General features: G+C 44.5%; 1 protein-coding gene across 1 annotated transcript; it reads left to right on the top strand.

The window, feature by feature from the left end:
* The first annotated feature begins 753 nt into the window (after window positions 1-753).
* VDAC3 (voltage dependent anion channel 3) lies at window positions 754-13,537 on the top strand. The gene is made up of 9 exons (XM_031440027.2): window positions 754-896; window positions 3,111-3,179; window positions 3,990-4,039; window positions 7,773-7,925; window positions 8,921-8,973; window positions 10,008-10,235; window positions 11,524-11,674; window positions 12,560-12,617; window positions 13,038-13,537. The coding sequence occupies exons 2-9, from the start codon at window positions 3,113-3,115 to the stop codon at window positions 13,127-13,129; spliced, it is 852 nt and encodes a 283-aa protein (XP_031295887.1). The 5' UTR covers window positions 754-896; window positions 3,111-3,112; the 3' UTR covers window positions 13,130-13,537.
* Window positions 13,538-18,277: the final 4,740 nt, after the last annotated feature.

Below are 18,277 nucleotides of genomic sequence, written 5' to 3'. Positions count from 1 at the left end.
CTTCTGTGCATCATATAAGGGAGCACATGATGTCCGTCTGTACCGTCCCCGGTGATGTTGTTTGATCACTCGGTCAAGGGTGATTCCTTTGATGTGAAGGTACCCTTTTCTCTTTAGTAAGTAATCTGTGGGATGATACTTTGGAACCGTATGAATATCCTCAACCGTCCAGCATCTATCGATAATTTTTGCCGAATCAATTATCGGTGGCTCCAAAGTGGTGATTTTCTAGTTCCATAATTTTCTTCTACACGTATTAGTTGGTATTCTTCTCTAAAGAAGCGCTTTCCTTTCTCCACCTCCTCTCTCCCTTTGAAATTACACCTATCCTGTGTCACCGTGAATACATCACTTACCCCCTGGGGACCTATGTTTTCTCATCGTTAAGATGAGATGACCGAAGGGCCACATTCTTGAATTTTAGTCAGTCGGAGATGAAATCCCCATACAGATCTGCCGGGAACCGCCAGAGAACCAAACGCCGGTGTGGGGTGCCAGCATCCACCGCGGAGTGGGCGGTGCCACCGCATCCTCCGCCGAGGCGGCCCCGCGGCCCCTCCCCTGGCAACAGTAACTGGTAACCTCCGCCTCTTCTCGCGAGAGCGAGCACCTAGGGGATAAAGGTGCGGTCCCCGAGCCTGCGCGCTCCATGTCAACCCCCGCCCGCCCTGCGCGCCGGGTCTGCCGCGCGCGCGCGCGCGCTCGGACAGTTGGAGGTGTTGGTCGGTCTCGAGCCCGCGGCGCGCGACCCCGGCGCGACACTCCGGCGCAGCCGCGGCGTGGGGCTCGGGGCGCGCAGGCGCCGCGGGCGTGGGGCCGCGCAGGCGCGGACGGCGTTGGTTTGAAGAAGACCTTCAGCTGTGCCCTGGTGGAGCGGACAGGCTCTCCGGTCGGAGGTGAGGCGAACCGGGTCCGCGGGCCGGCGGCCAGGCCGGGGCGGGCGGGGCAGGCGGCGACCGGCAGGGCCCCGGCGGGAGGCGGCTAACGGAGGGCGCGCGAGGGGAGGGCCGCGTAACGGGGCGCGGGCCCGCGGGCGGCGGGCGGCGGAGACTGGCCGCGCTGGCCGCCTCAGGTGACGGGGGCCGCCGCGCCGCCACCTGTCCCCGGCCTGGCCGGTCCCCGGCCTGGCCGGCCCCCAGGACTCTCTCCCGGCGTCAGGCCGGACGAGAGGCTGGTTTCGAGGGAAGTTGGGTCCTTGAACCACAGGCACACCCCCGCTCCCGGCTTCCCCTCCAGAATTGGCTTCCAGCATCAGGGAAGCTCTTCCACTCCCTGCCGCTAAAGGGAGGATGCTGAATGTGCAACTTAAAGAGGCGAAACGGGCCGACTGTCCGTTAGTAATTGTGTAAAGCTGTTACAGAGCCCCCTCCCCCCCCCTCCCCACCCTCCACCCCTACCGCTACCCCCACCCTCCGACTGCGGCTAATGCAACCCCGGTGCGCCTTGCAAGTCCACAGACAAGTGCTTTCGTAATGAAAATGTGTGTAAAATGAAGTCTCTGTGTCTTCTCGAGTTTTTGCTTGATCATACCAGCAGTGCATTTCCGATCAGAATCGTGGGACTGAAAAAGTAAGACTGAACTAGGCAAAACTGAGGTCAAACCACCTACACTTTTGCGAAGTATCTGGCAGTGGCTTTGAAGAAGAAGCAAAATGCTAAAAGATTGTATTTAGCCCCTAGATGGATGTTTCTAAACGTTTAAGTTTGTCTTTTCTCTTGTCAGTAGATAAAAAGCCAGACGGTAAAGCCTTAGCATTTCTATTTGAAATATAGTGTCTGCATTTCTATGCTTAACCTCCCCAAATTATAGACTTCTGGCAAAATTTCAACAGATGCCAGCATCAGTTGTGATCATAAAGAGTAATATCAAATTGCGTTTGGCAATATGTAAAAAACCTAGAATTTGGTCGTTTGAACACAAGGGACTGAATTGTAAATTAATTGCTTTGAAAGTGAACTATGAAACCCTGTGGCTTAGAACATGGTTTTATTATGCTATGAGTCAGTACATTTATCTTTCACTTTTACTATGCTCTTTCCTCTTAACTTTATATATATGTTTGTACTATATTCTGGTGTCTTAACATATATCTGTCATATTTGACACGGTTAGGTTAAGGAACACATTTTAAATGAATTCACAGTTAAGTGCGTTATAGTGTGTTGTTTTCAAGTGTGATGAAATAGGCAGAGACTTACAGAAGGCCAGATTATGAGCTAGGTTAAATATAAATAAATATGAGTTTGTAGGTGGTTCAGGCATAGTCATTGCAGAGGCTCACTGGTGCTTTGCATTTTTCTGGTGTAGTGAGGAGGCTAATGGGGTCGCTTGAGGTGGTCCTACAATTGGTTAGATATGGCTTTTGAGGGTGCTGCAGGGAGAGATTTCTCGTGATGCACAGGGGTTAAAGGACTGTGAGGGTCATATTGGCCGTAGAAAAGCTGGCTGAATACTAAGTAGGCAGGATGAAAAAGGCAAGGCACCTTGGGTTTTCAAAGTGTACACCAATTTTTGGTAAGCAGATTACTGTAGGTAGAATCTTTCCTATTTCTGGCTAATAGGTAAGATTATTGCACTTTAAGAAGAGCTTTGAGAGAGGGCATATTCTGGATGAATACATTTCAATTAGTATGGTAACTCTTATTTTAAGAACTGAATTTCAGAGTGGCAAAAATGTTCATTTTTAATGCATCTATTTTACAGTTCCTCAACAAATTTCCCTTTCATCTTATACAGCTCTTTGGCTTTATAACAGCCCAAGAAATGTTTTTCTAGTGTAAATTTTTGCATTTTTTTTTAAAGTAAAAGCCCAGTTTAACAAAGCATCTCCTTCAGCCTGTGAGAAATTTCTTTTCTTTGAAATGCAATCAGAAAGATGACCTCTGTGACTCTCATGAAAAAACCCTTTCATTCTCCAGTGTTCTGGAAAGCTCTTTTTAAAGGAGTGGAATGTTTTCTCTTAACTTTGCTTGCATTAGGGTATAAGCATTAATGATGGAAAGGAAGAAAGAAACTGTATACGTCTTCTCAGAGGACTAAACAGTTGAGGGACAGTGAGTAAATACTAAATGGTTATTTTTATTCTTTTGTCCTCACTTTTCTTTATAAGATATGTGTAACACACCGACTTACTGTGACCTAGGAAAGGCTGCCAAGGATGTCTTCAACAAAGGATATGGTAAGTATGCTACTGTAAATGACCAGTTTTGGGTAAGCATCAGTAATTGCCTGCTATATGCAAAATACTCTGCTTAATAAAATAAGGCTAAATCAACATTAATCTACTTCACCAGATTTAAGGGGATAGCTGTTAGCAGGTTATTAGACCTCTTTAGAGGTAGAGTCCCACCAGCATTAAAAGCCATGGTATACATGAACACATACCTGTGTGTATTTAATATTATTTGTAAGGTGAAATAATATCAGTCTGTAATATGTATGCCTCCTCTGGCTAGCCCTGGGGACAATTAAAGTAGGGAGTGTATTTTTCCTCCTCCAAATAGTGGCAGTGTTTTCATGAGAGTGAAGACACAGCTTTTGGCTTTGGAATAACATTTAGTATTTGAAACCAAGTAGACATTTATTTCTAGTTTTTAAAATTTAGTCTTTTTGTGCCCCACACATTTGATTTTTTTATTAACTAGTAATGTTAATTGTATATTTTAAGCTTGTATATATATCCACATAATATTTTCTAATAATTTGGGTTCTTAAAATAGTGCATATTCCTTTCATTCATTTGTTCTTTAATTTGTATTTTAAAAATATTTCTCTATTTTGAGGGGCTTAAAAATTACACTGAAGTTGTTTTGTTATAGTTCAGTTTCTTGTGGAACTCTCATGTAATGAGAACACTGTATTTTCCACATGGAATGTTTTATGGACCATTTTCTTAATTTCTAAGTTGCTGATTTCTAAGTTCATAATCTCTAAGACTAGAGTGCATGTCACATTTTGTACATTACTGTGTTTTTGTGTGTGTGTCTAGGGTTTGGCATGGTCAAAATAGATCTGAGAACCAAGTCATGTAGTGGAGTGGTAAGTACTTAATGTATTATTAATAAATGCAGCGTAAGTAACATAAAGGAACCTTTTTTAAAAATCATTGTTTAGTCACATTACTTGAAACAGCATACTTCTGGTGCTACGCCATCTTCCCTGCAACTTTGCACTCTTCTCAGAGTTCAGTGAGCCGCTTGGCGGTTTGAGCCCAGAGATAATCAGGTTGAATTTGGGAGACCGTTTGTGTTTGTTGTAATAAGCATACTCTGAGTCTTATCCTCAGAAGGTACAGAAAGTATATGTATATTTTTGACCCATATCATATCTTTACACTTTCATGAATATCTATATGGACACTAAAATCTTTGCTTCCATTGTACTGGGTTTCATGCAAACTTTATTGCCCTTCTACAAAGGCAGATTAATTTTCATCTCTGTCCCTTCATGGTTAGTAAAAACGAATGTAGAAATGCATGTAGAAGATTAGCCTTCAGTTTTTATTGGTGTTCGTAGTCTTTTTTGTTGGAAGTTAAGAATATGGTAAAGGAAGGGTGGGAGGGTATAGCTCAGTGGTAGAGTGTGTGCTTAGCGTGTGGAAGGTCCTGGGTTCAATCCCCAGTACCTCTATTAAAAAATTAAAAATTAGTAAATAAACCTAATTACCCCCCCCAAAAAAAAGACAAAAAAAAAAAAAGGTATGGTAAAGGATATATCAGCACATGATGATATATAAGCATCACTAACTAGAGCTTTTATTGAGTGAGTCTCAGCAAATAAATCAACTTTACATTCACCTTATTCTCTGATTTCTCCTTACTGGCTGCATCTCTTTTGTTTGGTATTTACCTTTCAAACCAGTGCACATTTTATTTCTGGACATAAGGATTTAATTAGAAGGGCAGGAAGCATGTGGAGTATTTATGGCTCTTTGTCTTACAGTAATCCTGGTTTGTCACCGTTCTTCTTTCCCTGGGTTTTCTAGTGGTTAAGTAAGTATGTGTGCAGCTACCCAACTAGGATGGGGTGTTGTTATATCATTGGTTAAAACAGAAAAATTATACTCATTTTGATTAGGGCTTCAGAACTTGCTCAAGGTAGGTTTGTGTTGCAAAAATCAACAACTGAAATTTTATCTCCCTTTCATGCTGCTGTTGTGTGGGGATATTCATTCAGATGGTAAGAAAAACAGCTTATTTGTGTGCTTGTTTTTATGGCTGCTTTTGTTCTCTGATATTTAGGATAAATTTCATCCATTGCTCCAAATTTCTTAGATTGTCTCGATATTTTTGTGCCATGCCGTCTATAACACTAACATTTTAATGATTGTTCTGTCACATACTAGCGTTGAATGCAGAACTTGCATGTTATAAATATATTTTGCACTGTTTGATCTAATTATGAAATTAGACCAAAAAAACTGAAGCAATTATGAGCCTGGAACTCAACTTAGGAAAATTCTGGCGTTCACTTTGAGTTTCGTACCTCTGGCATTTTAGATTTTTGGCAGAGCTTCAGGCTAAGGAATGATGATGGTAAGAAAGAAATGTAGACGAAATACTCTTTTACCTTAATGTTTTTGCGCCAGAATTAAGGTTTATCTTTGCTATGCTTTCAAGTTTATAAAAGGTAAATGTGAAAAGTGACAACACTGGGTAGCTGGATCTACTAAAAGAAAGCGATGTGACCTGTTAAGCACGACTATGTGCTTATCATGTTCTCCCAAAGCCGTGCCCCAAGTGTGCAGCAGGATACTCCCGTTGAAGGCTTTCTGTGCAGCGCTGATAAACAGATCACAGTTCCCCAGTTGTTTCATCAGCCTGGAGAACGAGAGTTAGGGAGCAGCAGGGTATTTGGTGAAAGGAGGGCTCGTATTGCAGTCAGCGAAGCAACTGGCAAGGGCTGGTGGCGTTTCATTACTGTTGGCCTAGTTCAGAAACGTTCTTTAAAAACAGAATGTTTTTTCCTTGACAGTTCATAGATTGTCAGTGGCAGGTGTTGACTGTTTGTTTCCCCCTAGAAGGAGAGCTATTTCTAATTGCTTATTGTCATATGACTGAAGGGATACCTAACTAGGGAAGAGGATATATTTTAAGGCACTCATAGTAACTTTGACAGAACGCGCTTTGAAGAGTAGGTGGGGGGTGGGGGGAGAGGGATGAGTTTACAACATTCCATTTTGTTGTGAAAAGTGGGTAGATACTGTCAAATATTGCCATTCTTTTTTTTTCTTTATTTTCTTTTTTTTAAACTTTTTTTTATTGAGTAATAGTCATTTTACAATGTTGTGTCAAATTCCAGTGTAGAGCACAATTTTTCAGTTATACATGAACATACATATATTCATTGTCACATTTTTTTTTTTTTGCTATGAGCTACCACAAGATCTTGTATATATTTCCCTGTGCTATACAGTATAATCTTGTTTATCTATTCTACATTTTAAAATCCCAATCTGCCCCTTCCCACCCCCTGCCCCCTTGGTAACCACAAGTTTGTATTCTATGTCTATGAGTCTGTTTCTGTTTTGTATTTGTTGTTTTTTTTGTTTTGTTTTTTGTTTTTTTAGATTCCGCATATGAGCAATCTCATATGGTATTTTTCTTTCTCTTTCTGGCTTACTTCACTTTGAATGACATTGTCCAGGAACATCCATGTTGCTGCAAATGGCGTTATGTTGTCGGTTTTTGTGGCTGAACAGTATTCCATTGTATAAATATACCACCTCTTCTTTATCCAGTCATATGTTGATGGACATTTAGGCTGTTTCCATGTCTTGGCTATTGTAAATAGTGCTGCTATGAACATTTGGGTGCAGGTGTCATTTTGAAGTAGGGTTCCTTCTGGATATATGCCCAGGAGCGGGATCCCTGGGTCATATGGTAAGTCTATTCCTAGTCTTTTGAGGAATCTCCATACTGTTTTCCACAGTTGCTTTCCTTGCTTCCCTCTCCCACTCTTAACGATTTAGATGTCTTCTTTTACAATTTTGTGTTTATTCTATTTGTAATTCATGGTAGTTATCACCTTTCTAGTTATGAATTTCTCATTTTTGTCACATCTTGTTTTTTTTCTATTTAGAGTAAACCTGTCAATATTTCTTTTAGCATGGGTTTAGTGTTGCTAAACTCTTTTAGTTTTTGCTTGTCTGTGAAGTTCTTTCTCTCTCCTTCTATTCTAAAGGATAGCCTTGCTCAAATATTGATGTTCTTTATGCTGAAAGTTTTATAGCTTTGTGGACAGAAGCAATAAAGTTTTCATAACAGTGTGAGTGTACTTAATACCAGTGAACTGTACACATAAAAATGGTTGAAGTGGTACATTTTATATCAAGTGTATTTCACCACAATAAAAATTAAAAAAAATTTTAATGCAGTAAAGGTCTGACCTTATTCAAAAAGAGGGGAGTTTAGGGCTTCTAGTGTTTTGGGTTTTTTAAGGGCCTTAAAATTAACTAATAGGTCAAAAGATTTGGTGAACTGATAGTCTTTTTCAGGTCGTGGAAGCAAAATATTTAAGATTCAATAGTTTTGTCTTTTTAGGAAAGGCATCTATTTTCAGTAAAGTTATTTTTCTTTCAAAAGAGAGAGTTTGAGATTCCCATTTAGGAGGAGAGTATAGGGGAAGATCTAAAGCTGGTAAAATGTTCAGAGGTCAGAACGGAGGAAGGGAAGTAGGGACATGCCACTGCAGAGCAGGGCTGTGGTTTCCGTACATTGAGCGCTACTTTCTGGAATGAGCTGGTTTTAAAATAATTATTTTTTCTTATCAGGAATTTGCGACTTCGGGTCATGCTTACACTGATACAGGGAAAGCATCAGGCAACCTGGAGACCAAATACAAGATCTGCAACTATGGGCTCACCTTCACCCAGAAGTGGAACACAGACAACACTCTTGGGACGGAGATCTCTTTGGAGAATAAGGTGAGAGCGGTGTTCGAAGTTATTAGCAGGGTGAATTCACCTTGCAGGTAAAATGATGAGCAAACCCCCAGATGTAATCTGCATGAGAGCTTGCACCCTGTCCAGCTGGAGCATTTTTTCTCTACGCATGGCCGCCTTTGGTATGTTTCATGTTTCTCGAAAGTAATGCTTTGTTGGTGAGCACGTAATTGTCACATTTTTTTTTTCTGATGGTTCTCCTTACTGTTCACAGCTGAGCCTCTCCTGAGTAGACCAAGCTGTTTGCAGTGATTTAGTTTAATTCTGTTTTGTAATCATTGCAAAACTGACTCCACAGAAGAATGTTTCTAAAATTCTTTAGTTTTTTTAATAGAGAAAATCTTTCAGCAAATATTTGTCAAGTGCCTGCTATGTTCAGGGCACTATTTTTTGCTGTCTGTGTCTGTGCACAGTACCATATGTAGATAATGTATATACGTATAGCTGAATAAGTTACTTAGGCTGGCTTGTTACAGGTCCAGTTATCACAATAATTTTAAGAGCGTATCGGGGGGAGGGTGTAGCTCAAGTGGTAGAGCGCATGCTTAGCATACATAAGGTCCCAGGTTCAATCCCCGGTACCTCCTCTGAAAATAAATAAAACTGCCTGCCCCCACAAAAAAATTAAAGAATAAAAAGAAAAAAAAGGAGTATCATGATTATTTTGTTGTATTGGGATTTTATTGTTTTGTGCACATTATTGATTGCAATAGGGGAGGGATTGTAATAATTGTATGTTTTAGCCTGTTTTTTGGTGAGAGATTCATGATGAATCCTGGGGTGAGGGGAGCTGGGGTAGGGGCAGGGAAGGATGAAGAGGCAGTTTATTAAATAATTTAATATTTGGCTTTCTTTAATGACTTCCTTTTAGTTGTTGTTGTTAGAGAGGAAGTTAGAAGAAACTTTAGAATTGGTTTTTCAAGTCAAGAAAAGAATTGAAAATTACTAATTGTTAATTTTAAATCTTTATCTTTCAGTTGGCTGAAGGGTTGAAACTGACTCTTGATACCGTATTTGTACCGAACACAGGGTAATTATCCAAACCCCGTTTTCTGAAATGGGTCTGGGGCCTGAAGGGACAGGGAGGTGCAGTGAGACGCTGAGCTGCAGGCGGTGCTCAGGAGGCTGCGGTGAGACTCCCTGGAGCAGGGCGAGGTCTGAGACTAGATGGTTCTTAGGCTGTCCTGAGGATGCATGGAGGTGATGCTGGCTGCGATGTTAATATCTTAAGAGAAGAGTGTAGTCTCCTGGCACCAGCACGCCGCAGAGAGCAGCTCTGCTGCTTCCTTGATTCTTAGCCTTTATAAATCTCCGAAATTCTCTTGCCTCAATTTCATCTGAGAAATGGAGATTACGTTGCTTCCTGTCTGGCTGACGTGGGCAGTGCTGTGTAAGGACAGCCGTGCTCGATGGGGGCCACGTGGCACAACTCAGCTGTGACGACAGGTGTGTCCTTCCTGCTCCACACTTGATTATCTTCAGACAAGGGTTCTCCTAAAAGGCCTGATGGGAACAGCGCAGGAACTAGTGGGAGCTAATTTCGTGTTTCACTACTGTCCTGAAATGCACACTTCTCTTCCATCCGTCTGACGTTATCCAGGGAGAAAACACTGACCTAAGAAAAGTAAATAAGCTTACCAAAAACAAGTGCACTTCTCTGCATGGCAGGTTAATCATTTAGAAGTGTGTTGGGTATTACCTTTTATAGCATTTGGAAATATCTGAAGAAATTTGGCTTCTTGTATGTCTGGGTACATACACCTTCAGATTATTGATTTGTACTGAAATTTCTTAACACCTTTTTATACTTCCCTTATGCCTTCATGAAATTAATCATGAAATGCCCATCATTTGAAATTATAGTGAGGAATAGATTAAAAAAATAATATATATATTTCTAATCCTAACTAAATTATATTTGTAGAGCCAGGTCATTTGAAACATTTTTACTATATATGTGCCATCTACGAAAATAGTGTTTACTCTGGGGGAGAGAAGGGATCCTACCCTAAAGATTCCTGGACAGCAGTAAAAACTTACATTGTTTTTATCTGTCTTTTACAGAAAGAAGAGTGGGAAATTGAAGGCTTCCTATAAACGGGATTGTTTCAGTCTTGGCAGTAATGTTGATATAGATTTTTCTGGACCAACCATCTATGGCTGGGCTGTGTTGGCCTTTGAAGGTTGGCTTGCTGGCTATCAGATGAGTTTTGACACAGCCAAATCCAAACTGTCACAGAACAACTTCGCCCTGGGTTACAAGGCTGCAGACTTCCAGCTGCACACTCACGTGTGAGTGTTCATAATTCAGCATTCTTCCTTTAGTGCCGGTGCCGTTGCCCACAAAGATGGTAGCCACTAGCGTGTTGAGAAGGTTAGAAGGGGTGGTATTTGCATGTAATAACACCTTGGTGGACATCCTACCTTGCTGTACTGTTCTCACAGGCAGCAAAACATTGCCAGGGGTTAGCGCACTTGGCACACAGTGCTGTGCTGTTGCCTCGGAGCCTGGACCTCACACTTCGGACTGCCCTAGGATCTGTAGAAGAACCACTGGGTTGGAGAGAGCCCAGGGCATAGGTCGCCTCCTGTCAGAAGGGATCCTTTGGAGATGTTCCTGCTTCCTCTGGCTCCCTGCTCATCTTGGCAGTTTCTGGAAGCAGGTCTGTTTGGATCAGGGAGAACAAACCCCTCATTGAACTGAGCATCCTGGAGCAGCCCCTGTAATTCTGTGAAGGTTTTCAGGTATCCTGGTCAGAACCCAGTTTACCCCTGTTGCTTTTAGAAGTAGCACAAGTCCTCAGAGCGGTCCTGGGTTCAAGTCTGTAGGCTGCAGCCTGTTAGTTAAATGAATTTGAACTTTGAAATGGTATTTTCTGTTTTGATTTCCTGGGCACTGCTGCTGTCCCGGGAAGAAAAGCAGAGGATGAGCTTTGCATTTTTGAAGGGTTGCAGGTCAGTCTCCACTAGACACTAATCCACTTGTGATGACTGAAATAAAGTCACCGGTGGTGTAGACAGAGGCATTGAAACTAATGAAACAGCACTGTTAGGGAACCATGAGGACTCAGAGACTGACTTCTGGGATGCTCTGAAGCAGTACCTTGGGTCCTTCTCTGGGGCTGCGCAGTGACAGATTGTAAGGGGCTGCTTTCTAACGCTAAGATTGTGTTTTGAATGAAATTCAGAGTTGGCCTGTACCACTGTAAGTTTTTTTTAGCAGAATCTGTATAGACCTCTACTCTGAAATTTCTTAAGTCTGAACATCTCAGAGACACACAGATCGTATTTACTGGAGGTGTCTGCTTTTGTGCACAATTGAATGGTGCCTGAGAAATTTATATCCTGTGGAGGAGCTAAGTGAATGAATCCAGTGTTACTGTGGTTTAATTAGGCGGTTATAAATTACACAGCTAGATTCAGTTCCTTGTTTTGTTTGGCAGTCATTTATGCCAGAAGTTTGCTGAGATCTGTAGTGGCAAAATGAGACCCTGGTTTAGATGGTCTTAGAATTTGTTTCCGTATTGTAACAACGGTACAAGCTAGATCTTTATGACTTTTTCTTTTGCTATGAAAACAGGAACGATGGCACTGAATTTGGAGGGTCAATCTACCAGAAGGTGAATGAGAAGATTGAAACATCAATAAACCTGGCGTGGACGGCTGGCAGTAACAACACCCGTTTTGGCATCGCTGCTAAGTACAAGCTGGATTGTAGAACTTCCCTCTCTGTAAGAATGTGCTGGCAGACCAGATGGGCTTTTAGGGTTTCATCCATGTTGTAAAGGCTGCTGCAGGACGCTTGTTGTTCGCATGTTCTCTTTTAACGTTGAGCTAGTCAGTCATCGTGTAGTGAAGTCAGGACATATGGGTCCTAGTCCCAGCTCCCCGTGTGTTTGTTGTAATAATGCTTAGTGGACCTCTTACCTCCCTGCACTGTTCTCACAGGCAGTGAAATGTTGCCAGGGGTTAGTGCACTTGGCACACAGTGTCTGACCTTCTTGAGTCATTTTATCTCTTTGGCCTCAAAATTTTCTTATCTATCGCTTCCTGGGATTTGATTACTATTCGTGTTGCCATTAGTAATTCTTGTTACTAATACCACTAATTGAGCTCTTAAATTGTCAAGTACTGTGCTAAGGGCTTTATGTGTATTATCTCATTTAATCCTATTTGGTGAGTACTGTATCCTTATTCCCATTTTAGAGGTGAGGGAGCTGAGGCTTAGAGAGGTCAGGTAACTTGCTCAAGGCTGCACAATAAGAGGCAGTGCCAAGATTTCAACCCAGATCTGTCTGGCACCAGAGTTCATGCTCTAACCACTGTCAGGTGTTGTAAACTGGTATCTCAGAAGAATTCAGTTCACAGGGAGGGGTATTTGGTGTTTTAAAATTTTGCTTCAGGCCTCTAAGCATGCATTCTCAAGGTCCGCTCCATTCCTACCAGTCTTGCTGAATTCTTGAAAGATTTATCTTCTATTAATTTTCAGTTTCAGTAATTCTGGATTGGCCCTGAGGTGTTTCAGCTTTAGAAATCTGATGCGTGAAGTGGTTGTGTTGGAATGATATATTATGAAATTGATTGTTCTCTGTTTCTGTTTTATCTCCTAATCTTAGGCTAAAGTAAATAATGCCAGCCTGATTGGACTGGGTTATACTCAGACCCTTCGACCAGGTGAGTAAAGGAATGAGTAATGTTGGATTGGGGTAGCAGGAGATAGAGGAATAATGAAAGTAACCCACAACCTGCAGTCCCTTTAGGTTGATTCAGACCGTTTTGTAACATTTGGTTCAAAGAACAGATCAAGAACTCTTGTTTAAAAAAATTTGTCTAATTACAAGTTGGTTACTCTGGCTTATGAGTTTGGTTGATCACTAATTAGTCTTAACCCTGAATTCCAAATACAGTGTGCCACGACCGTGCATTACTCGTTGCAGGTGGGTGGTTGTGGGTCACCTGGTGTCGGGTCAGTAACAGCCGTGACTCCCGCAGCCAGCTGGAGCCCACGCCATCCACCCAGCCTTGCTTCCAGAAAGCGCAGTTCTGACTAATGCTTGGTATGAGTGACTGTGGTGTCTGTCTCCTTCTTCCTAGGAGTCAAACTGACCCTGTCCGCTCTCATCGATGGAAAGAACTTCAATGCCGGTGGTCACAAGGTGGGGCTGGGATTTGAACTGGAAGCTTAATGTGGTTTTTGAGTAAAGCGTCCACTTTGTCCCTGGAGGTGAAGAGAAATGAACCCACTATGTTTTGGCCTTAAAATTCTTCTGTGAAATTTCAAAAGTGTGAACTTTTTATTCTTCCAAAGAATTGTAATCCTCCCCACACTGAAGCTAGAGATCGAGTCCGTGGTAAGGGAGGTGCTTGAAGGCACGCCCGGAAGTGGTCCTGTTTGTGCCACATTTCAGTTCAGTTCCGCAGTGTTGCTTTAAACGTGTTCCAAAGGAAGGGAGCCGGCCCTCTGGCTGTCACTGCGCCCTGCATGCCCACACCACTCCTTCATGGCTTGTCACATAGTGGTCTCTGTGCGGTAGTGGAACCTTTGGTTTGGCATCAGAGTAAAATAAAATAAACCCGTCACATTTGGAACATAATTGCTCATCTGACTTGCTGGTGCTGCTTTCTTATATTCGGTGTGGTTGACTTTGTTTTGAAAAAACCCTTCTCATCGGTGGGGTTTGTGTCTGAGGTGCCTGTGCTGCCGCCGCCCCTGCCGCCTTTGCGGGCCTCCCTCCTGCTCCTGCGCAGTCAGGCTGAGGGCTGAGACCGAGTTTAGTTCTGCAGGGCAGAGGCACATCCAGTGAGGTCCTTGCCGCTGTTGCAGTGTCACAGTATAGTATCCTGTTGGTGGTTTTATACAGCTGCCGGGAAAGAGTGGGGTGTGACTGGGGGAAAAGAGGGCGAAGGAGCGCATACAGCTGGGGCGTGCTGCTGGGGAGAGGCTGGTGGGGGGCTCCCAGCTGGAGGGGGGCACCTGCAGCTGAGCACGTGCTCTACCGCCAGAACCATACCCTTCTCCCCCCGCCTCAGGAAAATGCGGGAACCAAAGGATGGAAATACCACTTTAGAAAAGAAATGAGTGGACTGTGAGAACTTCAGGGCTTACTAGTAAGGCATCTTTCTAAAAGTAGAACTTCTGAAAATCTTTTTTTTTTTCAACAGAATATATGCTGGTCCCAACAAATTCAGTCAGCGTAGATGTAAATAAAGTGAAAATTCCCATTCCTGTCTCCATTCCCTTTCTTCCCCTGCCACTAATAGTTTGACATGTATCCTTGCAGATGTTCATGTGATTACATATATATCTATTCGTATATACATATTAAAATGCATGTCTTGTTTTGCAGCATAAGTCTGAAGGTGCTGTAGCCAAGTCCTCTTTCTGTTTGTTCGGCATATAGATATGCCTCATGCTTTTTATACTTGTGTAAATGTAACATTTATCTGTTCCCCTTTCTGCTGTATTCCGTTTGCTTTACAAACAGTGCTGCGCGGGCTGTCTGCCCACTTCCACGAGTGTCCCCGGGCAGCACTGCCCAGAGCCCTCCTGTGGTGCTGAAGGCGCCGTGTGTCTGCGCCGTCCCTTTTGGCGGCGCCAGCCATGCGTGGCTGTTGAACACTTGAAATGCAAGTAGGTCAGTGGAAGAACTCAGTTTTTAATTCTATTTCATTTTAAAAGTCAACTTTACAATTAAATATACACATGTCCAGTAGTGGCTGTTGGACGAGCTGGTGCAGGTCTCTAGGACCGGCTTCCAGAAGTGGGACTGCTGAGTCATGGCACGTGTGTGCACGTTTGATAAGTAACACAGTCGCCCTTGAGAAATTTTGTTCCAATTTGTATTTATACCAAGGGTGGTGAAGAGTGCCCATTTGTCCACACCTGCGAAAACACTGAGTGTTACCAGATTTTAAGATTTTTTTTTTTTTAACCAGTTTTAGAGGTAAAAATGGTATCTTGTTTTAATTGCATTTCCCTGCTGGCCAGTGAGATGGAGCTGTTTTCATGTGTTTACTGATTGTTTATGAGTCTCTGATTTGCCTGTTGGGATTCCTTGCTCATTTACAAATGAGTCATCTTAAAACCAACTAGACACGGTTGCTTTTGGAAAATTTCAGTGCAGCAAGGAATTTCTCCCTGCAACCACCGAAGGCTATCTTAACTAGAACCCAAATTCCAACCACTGCTTCTGGGGTCAGAAAATACCTGTGATATCAGCTACATGATGTGGTCTTATCTTCTCACTGTTTGTGCGGTGACCCTTCAGTACGGGAGATTAAGTGTAACAGGAGAGGAAAAGGGAGTGAGGGGGTAAAGGGTAAACATCAGGACCGTTCTGTGCTGCTGACACCTGTGTCTTCCTGGGAGGACCGTGCCACGCGGGCGTTCCCTCCCTTGTGGTGGGAGGCGTAGCCGCCCCGTGTTAGAGGCAGTGGCTGTGGGCGTTTCTCTGGGCTGGGGGTGTTAAGGACACAGGGTGGAAATGACGGCGGTGGTGGGAGACATGAGGAGATACGAGGAAACACTGATGAGATGCTCCCCTAAGCAACTTCTTTGTTACTTACGTGATGAGGTTAGTCGCACTGATGGGCTGAATTAGATGGGAGGGAGATCGCCTTGGGTCAGTGTTCCTTCCTTCCTGTGCCATCCCTTTTAAGTGATTGGTTCTTGCAGAGCTAAGAAACCAAATTTGCTATTGATACAATAATCCAGACAGGGGCGTAGGGACTTCAGGTTCAGACTATTCAGCAGTTTGTTAAATCATAAACGGGAAGAACGGGGTGCGGCGTTCAGCATGTGTGTTTTCAGCCGTCGCCAGACCTCGCCTCCGCCCTGCCAGGAGCGGCTGGGCCGGGCCTGGGGTTTCTGCGTGCAGCCGGAGGTTTTCCTCCTGCGGGTACTTGCAGTGCCCTGGGGCATCAAAGCAGCACAGATGATTCCTGACATTTCTAGCAACTCTGAATTGTAATCACTCTGTGAGGTGACTTCACTGGTGCAGTTTAAAAAGGTTCTGGAGAGGGTCGTAATTGCAATTATGTTTGAGCCCACTGGGTGCCGCTGTGGCGGCTGCCAGTGGAAGATGCTGGGCCAGCCAGGGGGTCTGTGCCTTCGCCCTTGCAGTCAGTCTCGTCCTTTTGACCTCCCCGCTCCCTTCCCCAACACCTGCCCACTCAGTTTGGAACCCACATTCAGGGTTTGGTTTAATCTGTAAATGTCAAGGCAGAGCCGTTCTCCATCCTAGTCTGGCTCTGCCGAAGGTCTCGTTTTGCTCTGGCCGGTGGGGTTGGAGAACAGTGGTCACCTTCATTGGGTCTGAAATTCCTTACTTAAAATCAGATTTAATTCCTCATGTTTCCTTTACAGAAACAGGCAAGATAAACCCCTGAGCCAAGTTCTTAGTCACATGTCGTGTTCCTTCTCGGAGCCTCCCTCCCTCCCATGCCCATGGCCCAGTCCTTTTTCTAGGGACCACGGTGGTGGACACAGTCTGACAGCTGCTGAACAGGGAGAGGCTGGCTACAGTCACCAGCCTGGGCTGCTCCTGTCCTGTTTCCGTTTTGCTGCTAAACTTTTTCTCATCCTGTGTCTCAGTTTCCCCAGTGCCCAGCCAGCTCCAGGTTTCAAAGACCAGTGTTTCAAAAAGGATGGTGGTGGGATGACAAGAGTATAGGTGATTTCTTCCTCTCTTAATATTATGCTTCCAGGTCATTTTATTGACTTTTTAATAATAAAGGATGACGTGCTATATTTAAGAAGGTGACAGCTAACTTGAGAACAGTTATATTTCGCCTCGTGAGAATTTAACCATATTCTACAGGTCTCAGCAAGCACGCAGAGAACCTGTTGTCCAGTTCCTCATCTCGTTCAGCTAACTATGGTGTATGTTCTGTTCCTTTTCTCCATCATTTAATTTAATGCTATCCTCTGAGCAGTCCTCCCAAGGGGAATCACCCTTAAAAAGTGAGGCAGTGAGTAACGACCCACCCACAGGGGAGGGAAACAGACCCTCATGTAGGGGCCTGTTCTGGGCCAGGTGCGGAGCAGCCCATTTCACTACTGCTGCCAGATTTCCCACGGCTCCCTGCGGTGGTCTCACCACCACCTGCGAGGAACCTGAGCTCCGCTGACCCCAGGAATCATCGCAGGGCCGGCCTCCCACAGGTGAGCAGTCTGCACACAGCCTTACCCGAGGCTCAGCAGAGCGCTGCGCATCTCCTGGAAGCGCCTTTTTCCTGCCTCGCTCTGTCCTGAGTAAGCTCGCTGATGCCATAGTTCGGAATATTTCACCACTTTCTGAGGAGTGGAATGGTTTTAAATTCTATCATGCAGTTTATTCTAAGGAGCCAGGGAGGACTTTTTTAAAATCATCTTGTTGGAAATGAATGAATGTGTTTACGTATTTGCTCGGAAGGTCAGTCCTTTTGGAAGGGAGAGAATGAAGTAGCTCGTCCTCTGAGTGCGGGCTCCCGCAGCTTGTGCTGCGGGCAGACTGCCCTGGAGGGGTCGTGTTCCCCTCAGCCTTGGCTCCTCACCACTGTCTCGTGTGCAGACAGCAGCGATCTGGTAACAGAGTTGCGGTAAGATGCCAGGGACGCAGGCGGGTCCCTCGTCCAAGGAAGAGGCTGATTAACTCAAAGGAAAGACTCCAGCAGTGTTCCCTCCCCTCCGAGGGGACCCCTCTGCTCACGTGGGGAGGCGATGGGCACGGCCCCTCTGCTCACTGCTGAGTCACTGGGGACCCAGCGTGGGGCTGACCTCTGGCCCACTTCGCTTCGGGGCCTCGGCCACCCTGGCTGCCGGGGCTGCGCTTGCATGCTGGCGCTGTGTCATGCTGTTGTTTTTCTTACAAATGAAGCTTAGGAGGACAGAACTTGAATTTACGGTTTTATCAGAAGTGGGGAAAGCAAAGGCCTAAAATGCTGTTCTAAAAATCAGAGAGGGCAAGTTTCCTTGTGGAGGTGGAGAGCTGTTTACACCTGGCCAGCTCTCCTCCTCACTTACCTTCTTGACTCCAGAAGGAGAGGAAGCTGGAGGAGTTTCCTTCTGATGCTCCGAGGAGCTGTGTTCTTGCTGTGGTTTGCTTCCGGCTGCTAAGCCAAGAAGGATAGGAGTGCGTGCCCGCTGGGTGGTCAGCCCTGGACGCGTGAGCTGACCGGCCCGACTCCCCCGAGAGTCTCGCTGACTTTAGAGCGAAGTGGGAACGGCTGAGCCGAGTGTGATGGTCCCTTTAACGAAGGTCCCATCCGGGGACAAAGCCTCCAGGCGGATGGCTTATCACTGTGGGGGTGGGGGGGGGTGGCGGCGGCGGCGGCGGGTGTGTGTGTACGTGTGT

This window comes from Camelus dromedarius, chromosome 22 (genome assembly GCF_036321535.1).
Source record: "Camelus dromedarius isolate mCamDro1 chromosome 22, mCamDro1.pat, whole genome shotgun sequence".
Lineage (NCBI taxonomy): Eukaryota > Metazoa > Chordata > Mammalia > Artiodactyla > Camelidae > Camelus > Camelus dromedarius.
This window is presented reverse-complemented; position numbering and strand designations above follow the sequence as displayed.

What these genes read in the sequence shown, in the direction of transcription:
- VDAC3 (XM_031440027.2), top strand. Translation starts at nt 3,113, where the DNA reads ATGTGTAACACACCGACTTACTGTGACCTAGGAAAGGCTGCCAAGGAT. An exon ending in ATTGTAGAACTTCCCTCTCT is followed by an intron (nt 11,675 to 12,559) that starts GTAAGAATGTGC and finishes TCCTAATCTTAG; the next exon opens with GCTAAAGTAAATAATGCCAG. An exon ending in TACTCAGACCCTTCGACCAG is followed by an intron (nt 12,618 to 13,037) that starts GTGAGTAAAGGA and finishes CCTTCTTCCTAG; the next exon opens with GAGTCAAACTGACCCTGTCC.